The sequence below is a fragment of the Phyllostomus hastatus genome, unplaced genomic scaffold (genome assembly GCF_019186645.2).
Source record: "Phyllostomus hastatus isolate PE091 unplaced genomic scaffold, TTU_PhHast_1.1 phas_scaffold_114, whole genome shotgun sequence".
NCBI classification, from domain to species: domain Eukaryota; kingdom Metazoa; phylum Chordata; class Mammalia; order Chiroptera; family Phyllostomidae; genus Phyllostomus; species Phyllostomus hastatus.
In genome coordinates, this window is record NW_025334006.1 from 1,543,868 (window position 1) to 1,571,197 (window position 27,330).

At 46.2% G+C, this 27,330-nt stretch overlaps 1 protein-coding gene across 1 annotated transcript in view; it reads left to right on the forward strand.

Annotated features, from left to right (window-relative positions):
• Positions 1-1,880: 1,880 nt before the first annotated feature.
• Positions 1,881-27,330, forward strand: part of KDM7A (lysine demethylase 7A) — a 71,334-nt gene continuing 45,884 nt past the window's right edge. Inside the window, exon 1 of the mRNA XM_045855562.1 lies at positions 1,881-2,169. Coding sequence (XP_045711518.1) covers positions 1,976-2,169 — 194 coding nt within the window. The 5' untranslated portion in view covers positions 1,881-1,975. The remainder of the gene's footprint in view (positions 2,170-27,330) is intronic.

Below are 27,330 nucleotides of genomic sequence, written 5' to 3' on the forward strand. Positions count from 1 at the left end.
GCCTGGGCTGCCTTCCCTTCCCTGACACACTGGTGTGCTGTCTACTGCTAACACACATCTCCTACAATGTACTTTTAAAATTACACCATGATCTCTTTTGCTTGTTATAAAACCTCTGTGAAGTAGTTATGGAAGGTATTATTATCCATATTTTTATTTTCTGAACAGACCTTCAAGGATCCAGGTTCAAGAGAAAGGGAGTGACTCGCTCAAGGTCGCACTGCTCATGTAAAGCAAGCTCTTTCTACGCACCATCCCACCAGGCCTCTCATCAGCAAATGCCAAATTTACACTTTTCTTTTTCTCCAGTAGACATATGTTTCGAACTCATTCATTTTGCACTCAACTCTGATTTCCAGGTGTTCCCCCCCACCCGCCCTCGGGAATGTATGTGCCAAACAGAGGTGTGGTAGAAAAAGGATTGGATACAGAATTAAGAAAGTTAAACTTGACCTTCAGCTCAGATCTGGGGCTTTAGACAAATTACTCACCTAAATTATAAAAAGGGTAGAATAGGCCCTGGCTGTAGTTCTTTGGATTGAGATCAGTGGATTTAGTGCCCTCCTGCAAACCAAAGGGTCACTGGATTGATTCCCAGCCAGGGCACATTGCTGGGTTGCAGGGCCAGATCCCCACCACAGGGTGCGTGAGAGGCAACCACACATCAATGTTGCTCTCCCCTTCTTTCTCCTTCTCCTCCCCTCTCTCTAAAAATCATTAATCAAGCCCTTTTTAAAAAGTTTAGAATAGATCAGCAATACTTTTCTTGGGTCTGGGCAAGATGGGAACTATAGGGTGTTTCCCAATGATAGAAATGCTTGTGAAATTCAGGTACAAATATCTGATTCAAAAATCTTTAACATTCCTTCCAATCTGCATACTCATGGTTTCAAAGTAACCTCTTTCTGGTCAATATTTGTTACCTGTTTATAATCTTATAAATCCCATCCTTCATTCAAAAATATTTATTAATGGCGTATTACATGCCAAGTACCATATTATTCTATTTTTGCAGTATCCCTTTCTGAGGTGTCACCGTCATTTAGAACTTTATCCCTAGCTTCCACACTTGCGACTCAAAAGCATTAGCATCTAAGTCATGTAATTTATAAATTCGCGGGGTTCCTCTCCAGTTGTTTCTCCACCAACCACATTTCAAGGCTGGTCCCTTTCCGCTCGCAGACATTAAAGAACTCCTCTTGGGAACAACCTCCTTCACCTCACAGGCTCCATCCACACTTTGATTTCTGAGCTGGTTGGTGGGAATTCGGGTGGGCCGTTTTCAAAGTTTGCATGACCCTCACTCTCCCACCCCTCAGCACACTCCTGCACCCCAGCGGGGCATAACCAGCTCTGCGTGCTGTTAGCCCTCGGCTTGGTCCCACGGAGGTCACGGGGCGGCTGCTAATTGATGTCTGACTCTCCCCCGTCGGGAGGTGGCCCTGGCCGGGGCTCTAACTTCCTCGGTTCCCCTCCTCCGAGCACAGACGCAGCGTGTGCCGCTGTTCACTGCGCAGGAACTTCCCCGGCCTCGCTTTCATCGGAAAGCGCCGAAGCCGGCTCGTCTCCCGCACCCACCGCCCTCCTGGGTCCGCGCGCCCTGCGCCACCGTGCGTGTCCTCAGGGAGCCTCGGCCTCCCTCCGCCTCCCCCGCCCCCGTGCCCTTCAGCGGGTCCCTCCGCCCGGCCGACGCGAGGGGAGCGGGGCGCGCGCGCAGGCGGCTGGACGACGTGCGCGAGACGCTCGGCCCCGGCGCGGAGCGCCGGAAGGAGCCGGGCCAGGGCCTCGCGCGTCGGGCGCGCGCCGCTCACCCCCGCCGCCCCGGCCCGCGGCCTCGCGCGCGCGCGCACTTAAGCGCCGCCGCTGCCTCCTCGGCTGCTGCTCCGGCTGCTGCAGGAGGCGGCGCTGGCTGGCGGCTGCGCTCGCTCCAGTCGGCAAGCGGAGCAGCGAGCGAGCGTGTGTGTGTTTTTTAAAGATGGCCGGAGCGGTGGCGGCGGTGGCCGCGGGAGCAGCAGCGGGAGCCGCCGCGGCAGCAGTGTCGGTGGCGGCTCCGGGCCGGGCCTCGGCGCCCCCGCCGCCCCCGCCGGTGTACTGTGTGTGCCGGCAGCCGTACGACGTGAACCGCTTCATGATCGAGTGCGATATCTGCAAGGACTGGTTCCACGGCAGGTAAATAAACCCCCTCCAGCCCCGCCGCCGCCGTCGCCGCCGGCCCCCGGCCAACCGCCGTCGCCGGGCCGGCCGCCCGCATCCCCTTCCGCCCGGCCGCCGCGCCGCGCCGACCGCCCAGCGGCTCGGGCACCGAGCCCCCGGCCCGGGCAGCGGGACGCGCGGGGCCCCGGGCTCGCCGGGCGCCGGGCGGACTAAGGGGGGCTGGTGGGATCGCTCGGCCGGGCGAAGAGTCGCCACAACAAACGGGAACAAAGGGGGCCGGCCGAGAAGTTGGCAGGCGGAGACCGGGGCGAGGAGACGCGGCCGGGGCAGGCGCCGGCGCAGGTGGCGGGCGGAGCGCCGGCCCGGCCCGCCGCCCCTCGCGGCGCCCGCAGCCCGGCTGCCGCCCCGCCCGCCCGGGAGTCGCTGCCCGCCCGGCCGCCTTGTCCCGCCGGCCGCCGCGCCTTCCTTCCCGGCAGCGACCGGGTTGCCCAGCCCAGGGTCTTAAGAAATCACCCTCGTCCCCTCCCCCGGCAGATTCCCGTCGCGCCCCCTTCCCCGGGTCTTTATCAAACTTCCTCGGCCGGGGGCGCAGGGATGGGGGCGTCGGCAGCGCCAGCCCGGCGGGGCTCCGCGGAGTAAACAGAGCAACAGATGAGGCACTGTCGGGGACTTAAAAGATGCCAGTCGGAAGTTTGGGGCTGGGGGTCCCGGGCTGGGCGGCAGGTCGGCTCGGGGGTTGACCCCCACCCAGAGCGCCCGCACACCCTGTCCTGGCGGGGGCAGAGCGGATGGAGTGGGCAGCGGGGCCTGAAGGGACAGCCTCTGGTCCCAAACCCTCCGCGTCGCCCCCGCGCCGCCGCTCAAACTTTACAAAGAGTGAAATTTCCCGTCGCCCGAGGGGCTGGCGACACCCAGGCGGCGTAGGGCTGGCGCCCGGGGCCCGGTGCGGGCAACTTTCACCGGCCGGTGGGTACTTTGGCTCGGGTGGCGGGGGCGGAGAGCGTCGCCCTGTGCCTCAGCCGCCGCCTGCGTTTCGGGTTTGACGTTTGTGAGAGCTCGGGCCGCCTCCGCCGCCAGGCCGCCGACTCGTGTGTTTTGTAATCAAAGTGTGAGGCTAATAAAGGGCGGCGCCACAGCCTCTTGACTCCGGCGTGGGAGGGATTCGCAGGCATTTAAACAAAGAAACTAGTTGGGGTTGGGCTCCCAAAGTCCTTATTTGGGTGTTGTGGGAAAGCCTGCGGTCACCTTTAGATGAAGCAGGTTTCCCGGGCACCGTTTGGTGTTGAATCTTGGCAAGAGCACGCTCACGGGTAATAGCAGATATGGTGACTGTGATTGTAGGAAGTGTCCTTTGATTGACAGCAGGACATTTAAATACAGCCTCTGCTTCCCCCCCTCCCCAATTTTACAGAAACACTACACGACCAGGCCAGATATCGTAGTCTCCCTCTACTGGCCCTGGGAGAGAAAACCATTTAAATTACAGCGTTCTTTCGGTGTTTAATGCTAGGTACAGTTAGTTTTACTTAAATTCCAAGTACCGTTAGTTTTCATTTTGCACAGTTCTGACAGCAACGACAGAGGAAAAATTCAACATATTGTGCCTGTAAAAAAAGTGTCCTTATTTTTATATCAGATAATCTTTAACAGTCTGGTCTGTGGTTGGGGAATATTTCTACAACCTTGACACGTGTAATTAAAAATAAATAATCCAGCCCTGGCCGGGTTGCTCAGTTGGTTGGAGCGTCGTCCCGAGCACCAAAGGGGTTGAAGTTGGATACCCTGTCAGGGCACATGCCTAGGTTGCAGGTTCATCCCTGGTTGGGACGGGTACTGGAAACAACCAATAGATGTTTCTCTCTCTCTCTCTCTCCCCTCTCCCCCTCTCCCTATCCTTCTCTCCTTCTCTCTCCCCTACCCCTCAGCCCCCCTTCCTCTCTCTCTTAAAAAAAAAAATCAGTAAAAACATATCCTTGGATGAGGAAAAAAAAGAGTAAATTATCCCAATTTTTTCATTGCTCCAAACTGATGTTTATCTATATTTCGATTATATGTAAAATTGAAATGTGAGCATACCAGATCTTGCCAATTCTATTTCTACATCCCTCTGTTCCTGTAACATACCCTAGGCAGCCAGAGTAGAGATTATCCAAAAGCTTAGGTTTCATATAAAATAAAGCCAGAATCCCTGGTGATTATGTAAATGCTTATATTTCAAAGTACTATTTTAACTGCATAAGAAATTAGTTCAATTGGGCAATGTAGAGATTTGATAGGTTAATAAATCTCAGGTAGAATTTTATTTATCTTGTTTGGGTCACTTAACACTGTAACCACGAAGAGCTACAGGTAGTTCATAGAGAAATTTTGTGATGCATTTAGGTACCGATTTGAAAACAGGAGAATTTGAAGGGAAAATAAAGAGGGCATATGTGAGGGAGAGAGAGTGAGGCCAAAGCAAACATGCTCTGCTTTGTCACATAAATTTGTGCCACTTCGTATCTGTGGAAGTGACTCTGAAATATATTTTTTGAACCCAGGGTTTTTTGTGTGTGTGTTTCTAGCAGTCCTTCAGAATTTAATGCAGTTTCAGGTGTCAGAAATTAGAAAATTTAGGGATACTGCTTTGCTGTGCCAAAGCAATGTCCTAGTGGCAAGTTTAACTTTTTGTTTCTTTGTTTCATTTTTTTAAAAGAATTTATTTATTATTTTTAGGGAGTGGAGGGGAGTGAGAAAGAGAGGGAAGAATCATCAGTGTATGATTGCCTCTCTGGCGCTCCCTACTGGGGACTTGGCCCACAACCCAGGAATGTGCCCTTACTGGGAATCACACCCACGACTGTTTGGTTCACAGGCCAGCACTCAATCCACTGAGCCACACCAGCCAGGGCTAATTCTTAATGAACAATTGGTAATTTGGGGTCTGTGTGTTTTTCCTGTGATAAATATTTAATGTTCGCTGTATCATGAAATGAGTGTGTTTTTTTAAACACAGCAAAATGTTTGTTATGTATTAATTATTAAACAAATATCACTTGTTTATGTGAGAATTGGCCCGTAAAGTACTAAGATGGGGCTTTCATTCCCAGGCTCAGCTTTCCCTTGGTTTCCAGGGGTGGTCCATTTGCCCGGGAGGGAGAGAGGAGGTGGGTGGGCACAGAGGATTGCCTTTACCTGCATAATTTCTTGATAATTTTATTATTCAAGTAGAATTCTTTAAACTCAAGCAATCAGTGAATTTTGATATAAATTTGGGTTTACTCTGCCTGGAGTTCCTGACATCTGAAAACCTGAGAAGCTTTTTTGCCTTAATTTATTCTGATGGGGAAGGAGGGCCCTTCCTTGATGCTTTTTGGCGGGGTGGATGGAGCCAGACCCCCCCAGGTTGGAGGCTGTTGGACTTTGTAGCCTTAATATTCCGGAGCCCCATCCCTCCTTCTGCCCAATCCTCTTTTATACGTGAGAGGGGAAAAAGAACACTTGCTCTGTGCAATGTGTAATTGATACCCTAGGCCTAGGGCTGTGAGCTGAGGAATTTACAGGATTTCCCTGGGAACGTTCCTCCCAACCTAGAGATGAAGTTCTTCCTCTCTGAGTCCTCGGAAGTAAGACAGCAGGGAGCTTTTCCTGATGATGCCCCACCCCCTAATGTCAAGGTAGATGTCTTCCCATAGCACACTAATGTGCGAAACTGCACCATTGCCCTAGTTAAATTTTATTTTAATGTCTTTTTTCTCTCTATTTGACTGCAAATACCTTTGTTTGTTAGACTTTTTAGGCATGTACTTTTTGATTGACAAAAGTTATACACTAGTCCCAGCTGGTGTAGCTCAGTGGATTGGGTGTGGGCCTGTCAACCAAAAGGTCGTGGATCCGATTTCCGTTGGGGCACATGCCCCTGCTGTGGGTCAGGTCTCCGGTGGGGGGCGCGCGAGAGGCAACCACACATTGATGTTTCTCTCCCTCTCTTCTTCCTTTCTCCTCTCTCTAAAAATAAATAAAATCTTAAAAAAAAGTAATACACTGTAGAAAAAATGGGAAATACAGAAAAGTATCAAGCATAGGAGAAGGTACCTATATCTTCCAGAGATGGAACGCAAACTGGATTTCATTTTATGCATTCCACTGTCACCTCACTTCATAATGTTTAATTTCTCAGGAGTAAAAACATTTTAAAGCCATTCCCCCTTGTTAGTTTTTTACCTTGTTTACTACTTTTTTCTTGCATTTTCTACTGATGGATAGTTGGCATTTTAAACAGACCATTGCAAGTGTCTCTAATTATTTCCCTAGAATAAATCAAATGAGTTATTATATGTAAAACACTTGGAAGACGATCCGGCACGTGTAAGTACTCAATAAGAAGTTTCCTTGAAGTAGAATTATTAGTCACAGGGCTCAGACATGTTCAGTCCTCTTGTGCCCCAACACCCAGATTTTCCTCCAGAAAGGAAAGGTTATTCTAATTTATACTCTCACCAGCGGTGCCCACTTCTAGTTCCCTGCATCCTGACCAGTCTAAGGTGTTTATTAGTAACCCTGTCGTCCCAAAACCTAGCCAAGCAAAAACTTTGCCAATCTGCAGATGAATATTTCCACCAAAAAGACATACCCAAGATTATTATTCATGGCAGCACTGTTTATATTTATCTACAAATTGTAATGGTCTGAATGTCATTAACAGAAGATTGGATAAACTGGTATATTTATAAAATGGAATTCTCATCAGTGATTTTTAAAAAAATGTACTGCGGATGCATGCATGCAGCAATATGGGTGAGTCTCACAGATACAGAGTTGAATAAAAGAAGCCAGACAGTAAAGACTGTACTGTTTGATTCTACTTATGTGAAGTTCAAGTGTTTGGGCGTAATTGGGTGAGAGGAGTCAGACTAGTGCTCACCTCTGGAGAGTAATTGACTGAGAGGAGGCCCGAGGGAGCTTCTGAGGTTCAGGAAATGTTCTGTGTCTTGATCTTGGGTGGTGGTTGCATGACGATATACAGATGTAAAGATTCACTGAGCTGTGCGTGTACACTGAAGATTTTTTAAAACTTTAATGTTTGAAGTGCACTTTAATTATTTAAAAGTTAAACAATTACAAATTTACCAATTTGGTAGCTGACATACAGTATTTTGTAATTTTATTTTGTTTCTTGTTCTTGTTTTTGGTGCTAGGAGTATAGCCATGAACAAAACAAAGTCCTTGCTGTTTTGTAACTTACTTGCTGTCTATGTAACTTAGTGGCGGCAGGGTGGTGGTGTGCGTGTGTTGGGGAAGGAGGTAGAGCGGGCTGGTTAGTATAAGGCTACTTTCATATGGTGTGATTATAGAGTGCCTTGAGAAGGAGACATTTAAACACACAAATATTGGGGATTTTATGCAAATGGTATGCTTTGAGGAGTAAATACTTTGATTTAGCCTTTAAGAGGTTAAGTCTGGCCGTGGCATGGAGACTAGTCTGGGAGGAGGCCAAGGTTGACAGGTAGATCAGTAAGAAAGCTATTGTAATAATCCAGGTGGGAGATGATGTTAAAAGTTTGAGTCAGCTTGGGTAATTTATAAATGTCATAGATTAATTTTATTCCTGAAGCTTGAATAAATGAAGAGCTTAGTTTATGAGGATTCTTATCTAGAAAAATGCTGTTGGATAGGACTTTCTCAGCTACTCTGGAGTCCCAGGAACTGAGTCAAACACGTATTAAATGCTTTCTGCCAAGTGCTAATCATTGTTCTAATTGCATTAGATGTATTAACTCATCTGACTCTCATAAGTCACCTTACTGGGTGAGGGTTATGTAATCCCCATTTTACATGAGGGATCTGAGGGTTAGTGAGGTGGGTCACTTGCCCAGGGTCACAAAGCTAGTAGAAGAGGTCATAGAGCTAGCTTTTGAACTCAGGTGAGCGAACCTCTCAGATCTCAGGCACTCCACCCCTAGGTGGTACTGGGTCTCTCTTCTTCCTTGTCTGTCTCTGTGGTGGGGCGAGGGCAGGGTGGGGCGGAGGGGGTTGGTGCGTGGGTGGAACGGATGCCGTGGGATTCCAGAGAGAGACCTGGAAACATTTCTGTTTTTGTTCTTTATTATAAAGTTATTGTCTTTACCATAAATATGTTAATAACCATAATTGCCTTGGGAACAGTATAATATTTATTTTAAAGGTTTTAAAATTTAACTGTTTTCATCCTTGTTGTTAGGGATTTCTTATTGGAGTATACTTTGGTTAAAATTAGGAATGGGAATTATTTTTGAAATTTATTTTAGATACATTTCTCCTTAATGATGAAGTCTCCTAGTATTATAACATAAACTTACTAGGTGAACACGTATCTTCCCATAAAAGAACAAAAAGCCCCTTCATTGAATTTTTCAATATATTTTATTATACTTTTCCAGTAATACCTTCTTCTGATGTGACAGTCCCAGGAGAACATACATGCTAAGTATTGGCTTCATATATTTCGCTTACCAGAGTTTTATGCACATACAACCAGTTTCACTGTTTGAACAAAGTGCGTTGTGATGTGGGGTTCTTCTCTCAGTCTGCGTAGATGTGCTGACGTAGTTCTCTCATCCATCTTTCTTTTTTTAACCCTCAGTTTGGGGCGGATTTCTGCTTGGTATGCTCTCATAGCCTGTGTTCTTAGATGTGAAATTGAGTTTACTGAACATCTGAGGGGCAGAATGCCTTTATGTTTGATGAGCCTTAGGAAGGGGCTCACGAGTAAGAACAGAATAGGTGTGGAGGGATTTGGTTATAAAGCGAGCTTTGTTAGGTTCGAGCAATTGAAACTCCACAATAATTTGCACAGCTTTTGAATTGATTTTTAGAGAAGAAGCAGGAGGGGAGGAGAGATGTGGGGCGGGGGTGGGGGGGCCAGGGGGCAGAGAGAGAGAGAGAGAGAGAGAGAGAGAAAGAGAGAGAGAAAGAGGGAGGGAGAGAAAGAAATTGAGATTGAGAGAAACAGTGTGAGAGAGAAAAACATCGACCAGTTGCTTCCTATATGTGCTCTGACCTGGGATTAAACCCACACCCTATTTGTGTACAGGACAATGCTCCAAGCAACTGAGCCATCCAGCCAGGGTAAACAACTTTATTTTTTAATTGCAGTTGACATTCCATATTAGCTTCAGGTGTACAGTGTAGTGGTTAGACATTTATGTAACTTACAAAGTGATACCCTCCAAAATTTTTACACAGCTTTTGAACATTTGGCCAGTGCTGATCTTGTAGCTGCTGCCAAGTTTCTGATTCTCTTTGCAAGTTCCATTTTGTTACTGTAGTGATTGTTTACTTACTTTTCCACTAATATTAATATTCTTCTTCTTCCATTAATTATAGCTGAATTAATGGTAACTTGTATGATGTTGGTATGTTTGTGTGAGCCCTAGTTCCTCTGATTGGGGAGTGGTTTTTAGAAGCCAAGGTCTGGTGCTAGGTAGGCCCATTGTTTTTAGGCCTTCTCAGTGGACAGAGCTAGGAAATACACTAATCACACACATGCACACATGTCTGTATTTGTTTCTATTTTATTTATCTGTATATATTAAGACCCGTAAGTTTTTATAATGATAACTGTGATTCTCATCCAATACTTCGGTGTTCATTTTAGCCTTCTTTCTTTCCTTCCTTGTAACTTTTGTACAGTAGCGAGAAACCCAGCTCTCATTATATACAATAGATTTAGTTGTTCAATCCTAGTGAATACATAAAGTCGTTCTAGAATTGGCAACTCTTTATAATGAACAAATTTGCTAACTGGATTACTGTATTTGTTTATAATTCTTTTTGTCTTTAGCCTTCTAGTATCTAGTCAAAACATTATCTTCCAAAGTTAGGTTAGTTCTTTTCTGCCCCACTGTTGTATCATTTATTTGTAATACAGTAGGTCGATTTGTTACCATTTGTGTTGTATTTTGGAGTCTTCCCACATTGTGGTTTGTTGTACTTGTTGGTTTGTATTTTAAGTATGTAAAACATTACCATCACTCTAAGAAGTCAGAGTTGTATGAAAAGGTGTACTCAGAAATGGCATGCCCTCTTCATGCCTCCTACGCCTTGCACCCCTTTCTCGCCCACCTCCTGTAAGTAACCAGCCTCTTGAGTTTCTGGTTCGTCCTTCCTGTGTGGTGTTTTTTGGTGTGTTTTCCCATAAATGAGCAGATGCATGTTTTTTTCCCTTATATCTATTTTCTTTACACAAGGGGTAGCTTATGAAAAATACTCTTCATTTTGCTTTTTCTCACTTAATAATATATACTGGAAACAACTTTAGGTCAGTTCATAGAGATTTTCCTTAGTCTTTTTAACAGCTGCATAGTGCTCCTTTGTGTGGCTGTACCTTGTTTGATTCATTTGTTCTCTTGGGCACAGACATTTAGGTTGTTTGGAATACTTTGCAATTACAAACAATGTTACAATGAATCATCTTGTACATGTATATGTTCATATGGTTGGAGGTACATGTTCAGGTTAGATGATGGGAGGTGGGATGACCTGGCCCACAGATGAGTGTGCATGTTGTCTTGTTAGGATTCCCACGTTTCCCTCTGGGCGGTTGGCCCCGTCTGCATCCACCAGAGGTGCGTGAGAGTGCCTCTTCCACCACGATCCTGACATCAGGGTGTGTGGTCACGTTTTCACCACTGCCAGTCTTACACGTGAGAAATGGTACCCGTGTTCTGATGTGCATTTCTCTAGTTACTAACGAGTTAGAACAACGTTGTATATGTTTGATGGTCATTTTCTTTCTTATTTTTCTTCTTTTTGAGAATTGCCTATTTATATCTTTTTCTGATTCTATCAGGTTTTTGGTCCTTTGTTCCTCAACTTTTAAGAGCTCTTTGTGTATTAGGGCTATTAGCCATTTGTGGCATATATAACTATTGTCTCCCAGTTTGTGGTCGTTTTATTTTTTGGTCCATGGTGATTTTTTTTGCCATGCAAATTTGTAAAAATATATTTATGTAGTCATATTTATCCATTATTTATTGGCTCTTTTGTTAGCAAACCTTACTCTACTCCAAGTTGATAAAGAGTATTTTACCTACATTTTCTTTTAGTACTTGTGTAGTTTTATTTATTTATTTGCTTATTTGCTTATTTATTTAACTTTTAGGTCTCTATTTGGAATTTATTCTTATATATAGTATGTAATAAGAGTATGGTTTGATTTTTCTCTGTAATGGCTGCCCAACTGCCCAGCACTCTTTATTAAAAAGTCCACATTTGCCTGCTAATTTGACATGCCACGTTTATCACATGCTGAAATTCTGCACACACCTGGGTCTGTTCCTTCACTTTCTGTTCCAGTGATCTGTTTGTCTGCTCAGGCACTGCACCACTCCATTTTAATTAGGGAGGCTTTTATAGTATGTTTTTAAGTCTAGTAAAACTAGTTCCAATCTTGTGTTTATTCTCAGTTTTTTTTTTTTCGGGTTATTCTCTTGCAGGTTTATTCTTGCAGGTTTATTTTTGCATATGAATGTTAGTAGCATATTTTCTAATTTTATTAAAAAGCTTGATGATATTTTATTTGTATCACATTAAACTTATAAATTAAGTTAGGGAGGAGTGACATTTTTGCAATGTTTAGTCACTATATCCAATAACAGGATGTCTCTTTTCTCTCTCTTTCTTTAATCCTCACCTGAGGATATGTTTCTTGATTTGAGAGAGACAGACAGACAGACAGACAGACATTGGTTGCCTCCCGTTTGCTCCTCCCCTACCAGGGGTTGAACCTGCGACCTGGGGTATGTGCCCTGACCGGGAATGGAACCCACAGCTTTTTGGTGCATGGGACAGCCCTCCAACCTACTGAGCCACACCTGCCAGGGGAGCCCTGAAGCATCTTTTAACATGTTCTTCTCGTTCTTGTAAATTGGTATTTGAATCCAGAGAAGCTCCGTCAGACTCAGGTTTTTTCCTCCAAGAATATTTTAAGTGGGTGGTGTAGTCTTTCCTCAGGAAGCAGACAATGTCTGGTCGTTTCTCTGTTGGTCGTGCTTGCGGCCGTGGAGCAATGCCAGATCCATTCATTTATTCATTAGTGGTTGACCATGATGATAATTTAATTATAAAATTCTTCCTTTATGTATACGCTTTTATAAAGACCTCCCTCGGTGCCTCGCCTGTCACACGGTGCGCGTGGACTTGCGGCCAGCCCTTTTCCCTTGACTACTTTGTGAGGGAATCTTGGGGTGCGTACGTATAAGCCATACGCAGATGGGAGGATTTTTAGTCCTTGTACTTAATATAACTTGTAGCAGGTCTGACTCATCTTCCTCTCCACATTCTTCTTATTCCAGTACTTTTTTAAGGCTAATTTTCTGTGTGCCTGGTTCTTTGAGTCACTTTTCTTTTTTTGCTAGACTGTCTGTTCTGGATGTCAGCTGATCAGCATTTCCTTAGATCCCATGGTGGCTGGGAGAGCGGAGGCCCTTCTCTGACTCAGGGACTTCTTTCCTCAAGCCAGCTTTCCCAGCCGTCCAAAGGCCAAGCAGTCCGCGCTGGACTCGACCCCTCAACTTTCCTGTTCCTGCCTCTGCCTCTGCCTCTGCCTCTGCCTCTGCCTCTGTGGGCGTCCAGCCCCTGGCAGGAGAGATCAGATCCCCTGATTGGAATGCACTTTCTCAGTTTCCTCGTTTCTTAACCCCTTGTTGGAACTGAGCATCCTCTGGAAGCCCCAGCGTCTCTCATCTCACGCCAGCTCTTTCCGTCAGCCTCTCTTGGCTGGGGCTGCCCTTCTCTCTTCAGGAGTGTGCCCGGGAGTGTGCCCCAGGGAATCTCTCTGCTGGCCTCCTGCCCCTCGCTGGGAGGAGGGCCACCATGTGCTTGCTGTCAGCCCCCGCCTGGCCCCCGCCAGCTGCCTGGTTCAGTCACCAGGCAGGACAGGGGAAGGCTGGTACAGGCTCCTCAGGACTTGGAAATTCAGTGGTGTTTGGAGACGGGTGACTTTTCTTTTCTTTCTGTCCCCGCTCCTGTGCCTCTGCACCACCTCAGGGACTTTTTATTTCATGTCCACGGTCGTGTTTCAGGCCCCCCTCGCCCACCACCGCAGCATCTGCCATGTCAGTGTAGCACTTGTTGTATCTTTTTGAAACAGCTTTAAAAGGATTTTGGTTTTCTCAAATTTAGTTTTGTCCTGAACAGAGGTGTCTGTTAAGTCACGTGTTTGTGGTGTGCACTACCTGTTTTAATATTGGAGGGAAGACATACTTACTGAGTTAAAGAGTCTTTTCTCACACAACATGTGCGTGTGTAAGGTTGTCAGAGGGTGACGGTGGGTGAGGGAAGGGTCATAACAGACTCGGGGAAGCACAGAGTTTTCTCTGACGGGAGAAAGCGTCAAGGACTCAAGACCTTAACCAGAGGAGGATGGATGGCCGTACAAAGCAGGAGGCCCCGTGGAGTTTGTCCCATTGGCAGGACGAGCTCTCCCGCCTTCGGTTCTCGAAAACAGGCCCCGCTGCCAGTGGGAATCCATCTGGGACCCGATCCCTTCGGGTCCAGCCGTTGTCATGGTGACGACAGTGCTGGGGTCCTCTGGATGCCTTGCTACTTTAGTGGTGACCTTGCCTGCCCAGCAGGTGTGAGCAACGGCTCACAACCTCCGCACATCCCTCAGTTTTTATGGCAAGATTGGGTGATTGGAAGATCGGCTTCTCAGCTGTGCCATCTTCCCGGCGGGCTGCGGGCTCGCGTGGCGGCTCTTGCTCCCGGTGTGCACAGCTCTGCACGGCGGTCGGCCTTGAACTAGACCAGTGCAGGGAAGCCAGAAGGTTTGCACACAAGTCAGTTGTGGGTCTCCTCATCAAGTTGGACAATTTTGTCTGTAATCTTTGTTCGGGAGTTAAGTATTAAATATTACTTATTAATATTGCACCCACTGGAAAGAAGGGATCTTACATGAGTAAAGGAGCCCATCTGTTTTGTCAGAATAGCATATAGTCTTCAACTAACTGAAGTTTTTCCTTTTATAACTTTATCCTAGTCATTTTTTAAAGATTGATTTTAGAGAGGGAAGAAGAGGGGAGAGAGGGAGAAACATTGATCGGTTGCCTCCCATACATACCCCAACCGGGGGTTGAACCTGAAACGTAGGCATGTGCGCTGACTGGGAATCAAACCTGCAACCTTTTGGTGCACGGGGCGAAGCTCCAACCAACTGAGCCACCCGGCCAGGGCCAGTCATTTTATTTGAAGTGTTAGTGCTACACATCTTGCATTCGGCCATTGATATGTGAGCCACAGTTGCTAAAGTTTGCTTACTAGTATGGAGAGGTCTATTTCCAGATTTAGGAAATTTCTGGAAATGTAACTTAAGAGAGAAAAGGAAACTGCTGAGTCATTGGAAATTACCTCTATGTGTATTAGATCTCATCCCCTTTCATCTGTTCAAGGACATGCTTCCACAGTTACTCCCCTCCCCTTCATACCATTTCTTTTTACCTCATTAGTATGCAGATAGTATATAACCTTTATTAAAAACACACAAAAACTCTTTTGACCTGACAGTCCCCCTTCAGGTGCAGCCCTATTTCTTTGCTAAAATAAATTTATAGCAAAATTTATTTTAACAAGTGCCCATAATTGCTACCTCTAGTTGTTTAGGGGTCCTCCCCACCACTGCCTCTTTTTCTAATGAAGTCCTGTTCTCTCTGAGTGCACTGGGATCGGGCTTTCATCCTTACTCTCCATTGTATCAGCGCTGGTCAGAGTTACCAGTGAGCTTCACCTTCTTTGGCTTCTAGGAAATCCCCGTGCTGACTTTCCTCCTGCGTCGCTGCTTCTCCTCCCGAGTCCCTTCTCCTCACTGCCAGTCCCTTCTTCCCTCCCTGGTCTTTCAGCGCTGGAGCACCCCAGGGCTCAGTCCTCAGCAGGTCTCCTTTTCCAGCATTTATCTGACCCCGTGACTTCAGCTTTCGTCTGCATGTGGATGATTCCTAGATTTTTATCTCCATTGTGGACATGCGCTCTAGTGTTGGATACGTAATTGTCAACCTTATGTCTCCACTCGCCGAACTATGAAACTAATCTGGCCTGCTCTCCAGATCTGCTAATGTTTCCTTTTCCCGTTTCCCACTGCCTCCTGGGTGTCTCTTCCAGGCTTGATCTCTTCAACCTGCCGGCTTTTGTTCTCCTTGATCATTCTCAGGCACCCCGCTGTGCTGCCTTCTCTGCCCTCCCTCCACACCTTCCCGTGCTGCCCCCCACCCCGGGCTACATAGTTGTAATTTAGTGTAGCACTTTCCTTTAAGCAGAAGTCTCTGGAAATTCCCTGGTCATCACTGTGGTTTCTTCTTCCTTCATTTAAAAATAGTTCCTGGAGTGCTGCTTTCTCTGTGGAAATTCTCTTAAGACAGCTAAAATGTTTAAATTCCTTTTTGTCTAAAAGATTGCCCTCTTTCCACCTGCCCCACATTTTATCTCCAGAACCATCCAGTCTTACAGGTGGTTCCCGGTGGCTCGGCCCACCGCGGTTCAGCCAAGAGGATGTTTCCTCAGTGGTGAGACAGGTTTTGTCTTGAAAGCCCATCCATCTGACGTGCGTCTCTGGAACTGATACATAGTACGTTGCTAGAAATTATTTTTCCCCTGGAGAATCGCTGAGGTCCAGCAATGCTGCTTCTCCTACACAGATCAGTTACGGATTTCCTCATCAGGTTGGACAATTTTGTCTTTAACCTTTGTTTAGGAGTTAAGTGCTAAATATTAGTTATTAATATTACAGAGTATTATTTACTTCACTTATACCTATTTACCTATCGTAACTTTACTTACTATGTAGTGAATGTGTGTGCTTGTTCACTGTCCTGAAGACAGTGAGCAACAGCGGAGCGAAGGACGAGGGACGCAGGGAACAGACGGTGAGCACGTGTGCGCAGAGGACCAGCGGGCTAAGGGCACGCGCTCACAGGGTCGTCGAGACTGGGGCTCTACAGGTGTATGGGACTCCGTCCACATCCCCTGGCTTTCTGCGTTTCCATCTGTTTCCGTGTCTGTCTTTTATCTCACGAAGACTTGCTTTTGAAAGCGCTTGGCCTGAGGGTGTTCGTGGGCTGCAGGAGCTCGGCAGGTTGCACTTAGGGCAGGCTGGAAATTCTGGGAAGTCACCGCTCTACCATCGCCTGTTGGGAGACGGTGGGTAAATACCAGCTTTCCCCTTCCTTGGGTGGGCCCATGCCGAAGCCCTGTGCACACGGTCTTCCCGATGTTCCCAAAGGGGTCTCTGCCCCTTAACGTACCCTCTCTGGCCCCTTCCTGTCTCACGGTTCCACTCCCTTCCCGGTCAGTGCTTCCGGGGCCTCCTCCCCCACGCACGCCTGCACTCAGATTCGTGTGTGTCGGGACCTGCTTCTGGGAGAACGAGGCCAGTGGGAAGTTAGTAATGAGAAGAAAGGTCATAGTGGGAGATAATGGATTTGAAAGTAGAGTTTGGATTCCATTTATTAAATAGCAGATAGCAGATTTTTTTGCATGATAGTCACATTTATGCATCAGTGCCAGTGTCATAAGTGCGCTTCCATTTCCTCCCCTGTCCTCGCGGATGCGCTGGGAACGAGGCTCTCGAAGCTGCTTCCTCGCCTCGTGGAACAGTTTTCCAGTCCCGCCGCCTTTAAAAGGTGTTTTGCCTTGAAGTTTGCATGTGGTATGATTTTAATTTGAAACTGTTGCTGTTTTAATTTCTCCCCTCCTTTATTTCTTTTGAATGCTTTTTCCCCCCAAACCACTAGAAATATTCCATAGTAAGTGACCTTTAGCATGGGAACAGTTGCAACATTTCCCAGATTAATCAGAATGTAAAAAACTAGCAACCGCCTGGCCGTCTTTGGGGAATGATATGGTCTACTTAAGTAAGATTTTCCTGTAAGTGAAGGTTCTACTTGTGAAATGTAGCCGAGTGTCCTCAGAAAAGTTACTCAGGAGATAAAATCCTTTATATGTCAACTATTTTTAGATGGATTTTGGCAGACACATTATACTCTTCTTAATAAAATACCACACCGTTTAATTTTGATGAAGTGCCACGGAGCTCAGCTTTCCGTGCCGCGTGGGCCATTGGCGTGTGTTGGACTGTGTGTGCGTGAAGTTGCCCCAGACCTGTGGGGGTTTACTGACGGCGTTTCATCTTTTTCCTTGCTGCACTTTCTGGCTGCCTCTGATCTACTTAGGCAGCTCCCACTGCTGTTTCTAATCTTCTGTGTTTTCTAAACCAGAGGAAAAACTTAAGATTTCAGTGGGGAATCAGACAACATGTCTCCCTGAATTGTCCAGTCTGTCATCCTGATAGGTTGGTGACAGTAGGGTGGGCCCAGCCAAGAATGAAGGCAAGCTGTGCGAAAGGGAGTTTGCAGTCACCACTCACGTGGGTCTGGCAGGCAAGGTTAGAGCCTTTGAAGTCAGAGTGCTCATGATGCTGGATCGTGATGCTGGATCGTGACTTTGAATTCCTGCCCGGGGACAGAAGCTTTGCCTGGTGAGTGAGGGGAGTCCTGGCTCGTAGGGAATTTCACCCAGAAGGCAGTAATCAGGTGGTCGGCATACAGATGAAGTGTGTCTTGGTCCTTCTGGAGATTGTGCATTTTGACAGTGTCAGCTCTTTTTTTTTAATTGAGAAGCATTTTTATTTTTTTATTTTTATTTATTTAAGAGAGGGAAGGGAGGGAGGGAGAGAGAGAGAGAGAGAGAAACATCAATGTGCGGTTGCTGGGGGTCATGGCCTGCAACCCAGGCATGTGCCCTGACTGGGAATCGAACCTGCGATGCCTGGTTCACAGCCCGTGCTCAATCCACTGAGCTACGCCAGCCAGGTCAAGTGTCAGCACTTTAATGTGAGCGTACTCAGTCTTTAGATTTGAACCCAGACAGTGCCCTGTAAATACTCGTTAAGTATATTGTCATAAGGGAAATCTGAGACAAACATTGTTTATAGGTTTCTCTTGAGGTTAAAAAAGACAGTTTAAAAAGTTTTGGCACGTTATTGATTATTGGCTTTTTTACTCACATGGGTTCCAATAATGTGTGCGACAAATACTTGGTAACTCTGTCACTGATTTGGTATCCTGTGTTGTTAAGGAAATGGTTTTACAGTGCTCATGACTTACTGGTAATTTGTATCAATTATAAAATTGTTAAACATTTTTTAATTTTGTAAATTTAAATTGTAACAATTGTAATTATAAAAACATTAAATTCGTAATCAACTTTTCACAGTTGGTGAGTCGGAAAATTAACTTCTGAAACATGTTTCCAAGGTGGACAGCTCCCCAGAGTGTTTCGTTACAAGGGAAAGAGGAGCTGAGGTTGCTTGTAGTGTTTGTCACTGCGCTGCACCCCCAGCTTAACTATGCAAAGTGCACATCAACTTGTCAAGTTCTCGGAGAAGTCCAGCTGGAAAATAAGGTCACTCGATATTAGCCCAGCACCTCCCAGTCTTACTGGACTGTGGACTCTGGGGATAATCGTAGCTCCTGTGGAATAGTTTCAGGAGAGCTCTTTCAGGGAACAGCATGTGGCACTCCTCGCTTATGTGGGTCTGACACACACAGGTTTCAGTTACCATGTCAGGGGGACCCTGTTTCTCTGCCTGCCACACACACTTCTGACACCAAATGTGTGGGTTTGCCCTGCCCAGCACTCCTGCAATTCTCTGTAGATGGGTGTCCTACAAGCTTCATTCGTTTCTGGCCCCTTACTGCCTGAAGTTAGTGCAGGCCCCCCTCCCCCCTCCTTAAGAGCTCGGTTCCACAAGACTGCCCCTACTTCAGTCACCAGTAGCAAATAGTGGGTTTCTAGGTAACCTACACTTTTGTCTGACTTGGCTACAAATTGGGGTTCCTGTGATTGCCCCTGTAGTTTGATAACTTGCTGTAATGGCTCACAGAACCCACGGAAGCACTTTGCTTACTGTTACCAGTTTATTGTAGGGGATATTATACGGGTTAGAGGGAGGTACCAAGGCGAGGTTCAGAAGGGTCCCACGTGTAGGAGCTTCTGCCCCTTTGGAGATTGGGGTGTGCCACCCTCCTGCCATGAGGATGCGTTACCAACCACGAAGCACTCTGAACCCCTTCATTTAGTGTTTTTACGGAGGTTTTACTGCTAGGCATGATTGATCAAATCATTGGCTATTGATGATTATTAACTTGATCCCCAGCCCCACTCCCCAGCTCAGAGGTTAGGGGGCTGGGGCTGAAAGTCCTAACCCTCTCTCACCTGGCAGGCTCCCCTGGCAGCCAGCCCCACCCTGAAGCTGTCTGGGAGCCCCTCAGAGTCACCGCATTAGCACACGCCCCGGTCTGGTTGAAAGGGGCCGGTTGTGAGTAACCGAGATGTGCCGTTCTCCGTCACTTAGGTAACGACGTACGAGGGTTTCGGGCACTCTTGCCAGAAACTAGGGATGAAGACCAAACGTATGTTACTTATTATGTCACCGTATTACAGGGTTTCGTTAAATAACACTCGTCCCCCAATAACATGATTCAGATTTCAGTCACCATGATATTTTAACTTCAGAAAGGGCAGAGTTGGCTGCTCGCTCTTCAGTATGCAGATGAGCACATCAGCGTGTGAGTAACAGGTGCACATCTGTTCTTCCGTTCACACGCAGACAGGAAGGCACGCCCTTGCGCTGCCCCCTTGCCTCCCGGTGGTGAACCCACACGGCAGCTGAACAAAACTGGGTCATCGAAAGAGGGAAGTGACCAATAAAAATGAAAGTGCAGCAAAGAAACAAAAAGTGGTGATTCTGGAGGTTAAGTAGTCTCCCTTAGAATGCCGCATGCCTTGTTTCGCCAACAGAGAGTTTTCTAATATGAGTACTTTCTCCTGGCTCAGCGGGCGATGCGGTCTCTCCCCCGAGGTCCCAGCACTAAAGACTGTTCACAGGCAGAGGAAGGTTCTTAGGGAACTAGATCTGCTGGACTTGACTCCTGTCCTTCTTAGCTGGCTCATCACTCGGTGTCCTCAATGTAAACGTTACGGTTTGCTTTTATCTTTTATCCCCAGGGTATGAGTATACCCTGAATATATTAAATTTTCTGAAGGTGTCTTAGACCCTAGAAAATACAGCTTTCCTTCCCATACGCATGATGGGGAGTAAAATTGTCAACTGGGTTGAAACGAGTCTGGTTCATCTTTTTAAAAATGTAGTTATTTCTGTTTATAATGTATTATAATGTATTTAATCTGTGTATTCTTTTAATAGATACCTTATGTGGAAAACCCAGTTATGATAGGGACACTTAGGAGCTGCCTGGAAGGAAAGTGGGATGTGGGCATAGTGTGTGAATCTGCAGTGAACAGGGGACCCTTTCTTTACAGCACGATTGTACCTGCCACTGAACCTAAGTGGCCGAGAAGACTGCACTGGTCTGCGTTGACAAATGCATGGACATTTCAGAGTAATATTTTCAAACAGTTATCAGTTGTTTCCCCCCTCACATTCATTTTCTGCCCCTTTTTATTTGCAAAATTCCTATTTGAACAAGCCCCTGCATAGTAGCCCAAACTACTGCCTCCCTGCCACGCTCAGACTCCTGCTTCATGTCAGTCGGCAAATATTCCGTGAGCCCTACTCTGTATCGGCTTTAGGTAGACCTGTGGGGAGTAGGAAATTCTGAATTATTAAATATCACTGTTGTCTTTAAGGAACTTGAAGTCTAATTAGAGTAGCAAAGTTTCCATAGAAGTTACTGTGAATACGGTGTTGTGCCAGCCTCTACGCTGGGGCTTTAGAGTAATCATTCTTCAAATGCCACTTCTCCGCCAGGCTGGCTGCAAAAAAAAAAAAAAAAAGATCATCTGGGGAACTTGTTAAAAATAAAGATTATTGGTCCCCACCGATTAACTTTTCCCTGTAGATCTAAGGTGGGATTCAAGATGTGTTTTTCTTTTCTTTTTTAAAATAAGCAATGCGTGGTAAAAAAGCTGCACTAGAAAGGTACATGGGGAAAAGCAATCCTCCCTCTCCCATGCTCTGTATCCATTCAGTTTCCTTTCCCGGGGCTACCACTTTTTACCAATTTTTTACGTATCGTGCCAGACATGTACTGCGCAGTTACAAACATGTGTCTGTGGTTGGTTGCGGGGGGGAGGGGCGTATGATACAAACTGTTCTGCATCTGGCTTTTGTTTCTTAGCAGCATATCTCAGAGATCTTTCTATATCTCTTCCTACAGAGCTGCCTCATTCTTTTGAAAGGCTGCCTCATAGCAGCTTGTAAAAGCTCTGCAGCAGATTCTGACGCACAGCCAGGTTGGGGAGCCACAGCAAGACTGAGTTTTAAAGTTTAGAGAAAGTTTTGTCGAAATGTTAATTCCCTAGGCCCAGCATTTCCCAGCGAGGAAGTGGACTCATGGAGCATTTCACGTGTTTCTAGACACAGGTTGCTTCAGCAAATTTTTGCGTAATGTTTCTTCTTCCTTGTTACAGTTGTTAGGTAGAATTTATGTCAAAAATACCTGAAGGCAGTAATGTACATACTGATACACATGCTGATTACATAACTTTTTAATTCCTTCCTTTATTAAGAACATTGCCAGGCAAACTTCTATGAAATTGCTCCTGTTTATCCTTTATCATCCACCATGGCAAGCTGCTTCTCCTCCATCATGATTTACAACGTTCTTACATTCTCACAGCACATTCACTTGGGATGGCCCTTCTTTGCTGTTTCACTGGCTATGAATAGAAGTTTGATCGGTCTCCGTGAAATAGCACCTTCCCTGGGCGCTGGGTGCATCACAGCTCCCCTCAGTTTCTGTGGACCTACCGTGCACATGGCTGCACAGGCAGAAGCACAGGCAGTAGCTTGAGCAGTGAATGGCCAGTAGAACGACCACAGGATGGTGAAAAGCACATATGTTTAGCTTTTTGCATATTTCAGAAATTTCAAACACGTTTTCTTAGGACATTCTGATCGAAATTCCTACCTTCATGAGAGAATAGTTCATTTGTGCTTAATCGTGAAGATTTGTTTAATCCATTTACACTTTACATCCCTCACTGTGTGTAGTGCTTGGGTGTCAGGTGGACAGCGACAGGCAGAACGAGCGTGCTTTCTGCACTCAGGAAGCAAAGAATGTAATGTATCAGCATGCAGATTATATCTATATCCATATTTCCCACGTTCCTCGTGGGACGGAAGTCACTAGAAGCTTGTCAGCAGGATTTTCAGCTCTTTAAGGGGTGCGTTTTGTACCAGTGAGCACACCTGTCGGGTCTTCCACCCCCCCACCCCCCTTATTTTACTCCCACAGTCCTTGTTCAGTTCCCTGTTGTCACGTGTCCCTGCGTCACCCTCACTAACATCGACTCTCGGAGTCTGCTGGTTGGAGGTAGCTCGGGAAACCCTGGGGCAGTCGGAAGCTTGTGAGGCAGCCGTTGGAGGCAGGAAAAGGAGCTCATTTTCTAAGATTGTTGTGAATCAAAGGAATTTGGTTCAGAGTTTGTACTTTACTTAAAACGCTTGTTAAATGTAGTTAAAGCACATAATATGCCAATAAACTGCTTTAATGCGTCAAATATAGAAATCTTCACAAATTGAACTATGCTATACTTGACTTATAAAGAAAAACACTTGATTTTATGAAAACAGTTACAGGTCAGCAAGAAACCAATAGGAGTTGGGTTTTTCCTGCACCACGGACTTAATCATAAATCACCAGCTTGATTTTCATTGAGAATATTTTATGAATGCAATTATAAATTTTTACTTCGGCTGATGCCTGGTAGGAAAACATCTCAGGGCTCACGCGCTGCCCTTGAAAAGTGAAAGTGCCCGCCGGCATCCTGGGACCTTCAGCAGGAATGCTGACCTACTAAGCCAACACTGGTAGGGAAAACAAGGTGCTTCAGCCAGGAAAACTGTTGTTTTACAGTTTCATTCTAAGCATTTTCTGTGTACTAATTAATTTTGTTAATAATTCTTTGAGGGAAATGCCGTCATTATCTCCATCTTTACAGCTGAGGCAAAAACCGGCAAAGTAAGTTGCCCAAAGCCGCGCAGCTGCCCAGTGGAGTAGCCGGGACTCTAACGCAGGTGGGCCGACTCCAGAGAACGCCAGCCATCAGAACTTAATTAAAAGTTGAAAACAGAGTCTTCTCTTTTTCCTCCTTAAAGAGTGACCGTTGGAATCTCTAATTAGGTGTTCTCTGAAGAAGCATCATTGAAGAAAAATACTGAGTTAGTCATAAAGCCAGGCTTCCTGTTGAGGCTCAGTCTCCTACTGTCTTACCAGCGGTGAGCCCAGAGTTCCATGAGCTGTGACTGGTATCTACTAGAAACACAGTGAGACTAACGCCTGCCATTTATTGCTTAATGTGTTTACTGTGCCAAGCCCTGTGTTTTATATGTTTACATTTACTGGCCTGGTTCATCCTAGGGGACTCCTGCTCAGAGAGATTAAGACATTTGCTTCAGGTCAAAACTACCAGAGCTGGAAATCAAACCAAGCCTTTCTGATGCCCCAGACTCCACGCCCCACGGAAGCCAGCCGACACCTCTTCACCTGGGGGTGGCATGTCGCTCTGCTGGGCGGGCCTGGCCTGCCTCACAGCTGCCCAAGCCCTCGGCTCAGGCCGGAGGTCAGCGGTGGTAGAGGAGATGTGACCAGCAGGTTGCGGCCCCCCCTTTGATAATGTCTGTGTTGCTTTAGGGGTCACACAAAGACTTGGTCTTCTCATTAGGAGGAAGGCAAGTAGCTGGGTGCTTTGGGTGAGAAGGCAAACTTTTAAAATATCTAATTTATATATTGAAAGATCTTTCCCTTCTTATCAACTGTTGCCGTTCGTTTCTACTTCAAATTCATACATAATTCAAGCTGAATGAACTTTTTAAAAAGTTGCTTGTAACTTTACCACGATTTATCTGTAGCAGACAAATGTTCAGCACAGTTAACCCACAGAAGTTCACGGGGGTCATCCTGGCGAGGGGGCCCTGCGCCTGGTGCAGAGAGAAGTCCCAAGCTCAGTTCAGGAAACAGTGTGTATAAAATAGCTCAAGATCAGACATACATGAGTGGAAATGTGTGTCAGTAAAATGTTGAAGGACTTCCCTTGGGGCGATCCCGTGCAGCTCCTGCTGCGGAGGAGGACCCTGGGGTGCACGGGATTGGCTGGTGAAGAATGGGGAGAGTGTTCCAAGCAAGAGGACTGACTGACCAGGGGCGTCCACTGGCAGTGAGGTCTTAAAGAATTCGACCACCCTGCTCTGCTAGTGCCAAGAGTAGAGAATGAAAGTGGGAGCGTTATCTGAGAGGAAAAAGAGAGTGTTCGGCTGATCCTAGGGAATTCTGGTTAGTCATTAATTCAATTGTGTTCTCATCAAGTGTCAAAAAATGCTGGCTAAGCAACAATTTCCGAAGATAAAGACAATAGAAAGTGCTAAAGTCGTCTCTGTCCCATTTACCAAATGGCGTTGAGGCTGTTGATGGAAGCTATTCAGCAAAGGTCTGATTGGCACCCCTATGGGGAACCCCCCCCCCCACATACACAATGTTCTAATAAACATTAAACATTTTGCTGTTAGGAAAAAGTGGGACAACTTGTTTACGAAGGAGAGTTTCACAAGAGAAATAAATGGAGTGGGAGAGACTAAAGAAAGATTGAAAATGATTGTTACAAAATTTGCTTTCAGAGCTCTGCATTTTATGTGTCCCACTGTGTTTGTTCTTCTGTTAAAGGCCTAGTGATTCTGAAATTATTTTAATGGGGGGTCAGAGGTGACAGAATTTACTCCATCCTCAGAGAGAGAAATTGAAATGTATGTATTAGTTCCTTTTAGTGCCCTTCAAAGACCTGAAATAATCTTTTTGCTTTAGGAACGTTTAATTTTTATGTTTAATTTGATCTTTTAAAATGGTACTTTAATGTTTAATTTAAAGGATTGTTTTTCAGAATTACTAATTTATCAATTTTACTGTTTCTACTAACTTACCAATTTACTGTTCACTTCTGAAATTTTTAATGAGCGTGAGCTGTACGTGCTTCGCCAGCTGGTCCGCCCTGGGCAAAGCCGGAAGGAAGCACTGACATTCTAGTCCAGAGCACCCGGGGCGAGGGTGGGGTGAGGAGTTAGAAGCTGGAGAGGGGATCCGTAGATCTTTTTTGAGGATTCTTAGCTAAGGTTTTCCCCAAGCGTCTTCAGTTGATTGGAATGTCCGTATCCTCTCTTTCTTCCATAAGTCACCCTTACTTACGTATCTTAGGTACTCATGGGTGAGTTTGTGATACATGCTGGTTTAGATTTTCCGGGACACATCTAACAGTATTTTCTCACTGGATTCTCTCGGTGTAGCCATCCCTTTTTAAGGATGAGGACCCTAGTCACAGTTGAGGTAGGACAAGACAGACCATGGTGTCTAGAAGAAGGGTCACATTGGCCTCTGTGGCCCCGAGTGTCAGTTCTGGTCTGAGTGCGGCACCTGTCGCTGACACCAAATGAACCTCACGTTCAAAGTCAGGACAGTTCGGTGTAACTCCAGGTCACTGAATGTAGCGATGCCTCTCACACGCCTTCTCACTTACCTCCAGTGGATGTTTTCTTTGCTGCACCGTAGCCACCTGCCATTATTACCCTCGTGTTCGTCCTGGTTTCAGACTCCACCGCCTCAGAAATTTTAACCTCTGAACGTTGCATCTTTGAGCACGATCTCCACCCCTTACTGATCGCGCGCTCCAGGGCCCCACTGCGTCAGTGCTAGGGGCACGCCGAGACCCCGCAGACCATCTCGCCATCTTCTCACTCCCTCTTCGGGCTTCGTGCCCCTTTGTCCCGCTTAGATTTCACGGTGTGTCGTTATATTAACTCCCTTGTAAAATAGTCTCAAGTCCCTTTCTAGCCTTTTCCATGGACGGACCCGGTCTCCTCTGGGTCTGCACCACGTGGTTGCCCATTGCTGGGAAACAAAACCACCGCCCAGCCGTGCAGAAACGGTTTCCCCTGGACTGCATTATCACCGACCTCAGGGCCTCGCAGCACTGCCCAGCGGCATTATTGTGTTTCTTGGCCTTTCCTTTCTTCAGACCAACCGTTCTGTCCACTCTTTCCTCACACCTTTCTGCCACTCTCCAAACTCAGCTGATTGTCTTACACCAAACTAAGCTGTGGAAACGGAAGCCTTCGGGACTGCGGCGTGACGCCCAGTTTATCTTTTTTTTTTTTTGTCCCTTCTGCTTTTGGTGTAGGATCTGAGAAACCATTTTCTGATTCAGGAATATGGAGACTTACTCCTACGCTTTATTTGAGGAGTTTTATAGTTTTAGCTCTTACATTTAGATATATGATCCATTTGAGTTAATTTTTGTATATGGTGTGTTACGAGGGTCCAAATGCATGGTGGGTATAATATTCTATAAATGTTCATTGGGTCATTTTTTAAAAAATTAAATTTATTGGGACGACATCTGATCACAAAACGATACAGGTTTCAGGTGTACAACTGTACGGCCCCACCAAACACCCCCTGCACGCTGCATCAGGCACCCGTTGCCCGGTGCCAGGTCCCCATTTATCTTCCCTTCGCCCACCTCCACCTGCCTCACCCCCTTTCCCTCTGCTGTCGCCACGCTGTTGTCTGTGTTATAGACATACGTGGGGTTTTTGTTTTGGATTAATCTCTTACCTTCTTTCACTCAGTCCCCCCAAACTCCTCTCCCCTCTGACAGCTGTCCGTCTGTCCCATGTATTTATGCCTTTGTTTCTGTTTTGTTTGTCAGTTTATTTTGTTCATTAGAGTCTATATGTAAATGAGATCCTATGGTATTTGTCTTTCCCTGACTGGTTTATTTCACTCAGCATAATACTCTCCAGGGCCATCCATGCTGTCTCAAAGGATAAGATTTCCTTTTTATTTTTTACGGCCAAGTAGTATTCCATTGTGTAAATGTATCACAATTTTTTTTTTATCCCCTCATCTACTGATGGACACTTGGGCTGCTTCCAGATCTTGGTTATTATAAATAATGCTGCAGTTAACATAGGGGTGCTTATATTCTTTTGAATTAGTGTTTTGGATTTCTCCTGATATATTCCCAGCAGTGGGATCACTGGGTCAAAAGGCAGTTGAGGAAAACGCATGCTGTTTCCCACAGTGGCTGCCTGAGCCCGAGTTCCACCACCAGTGCACTGGAGTTGCTTTTTCTCCACACTCTCGCCAGCACTTGTTT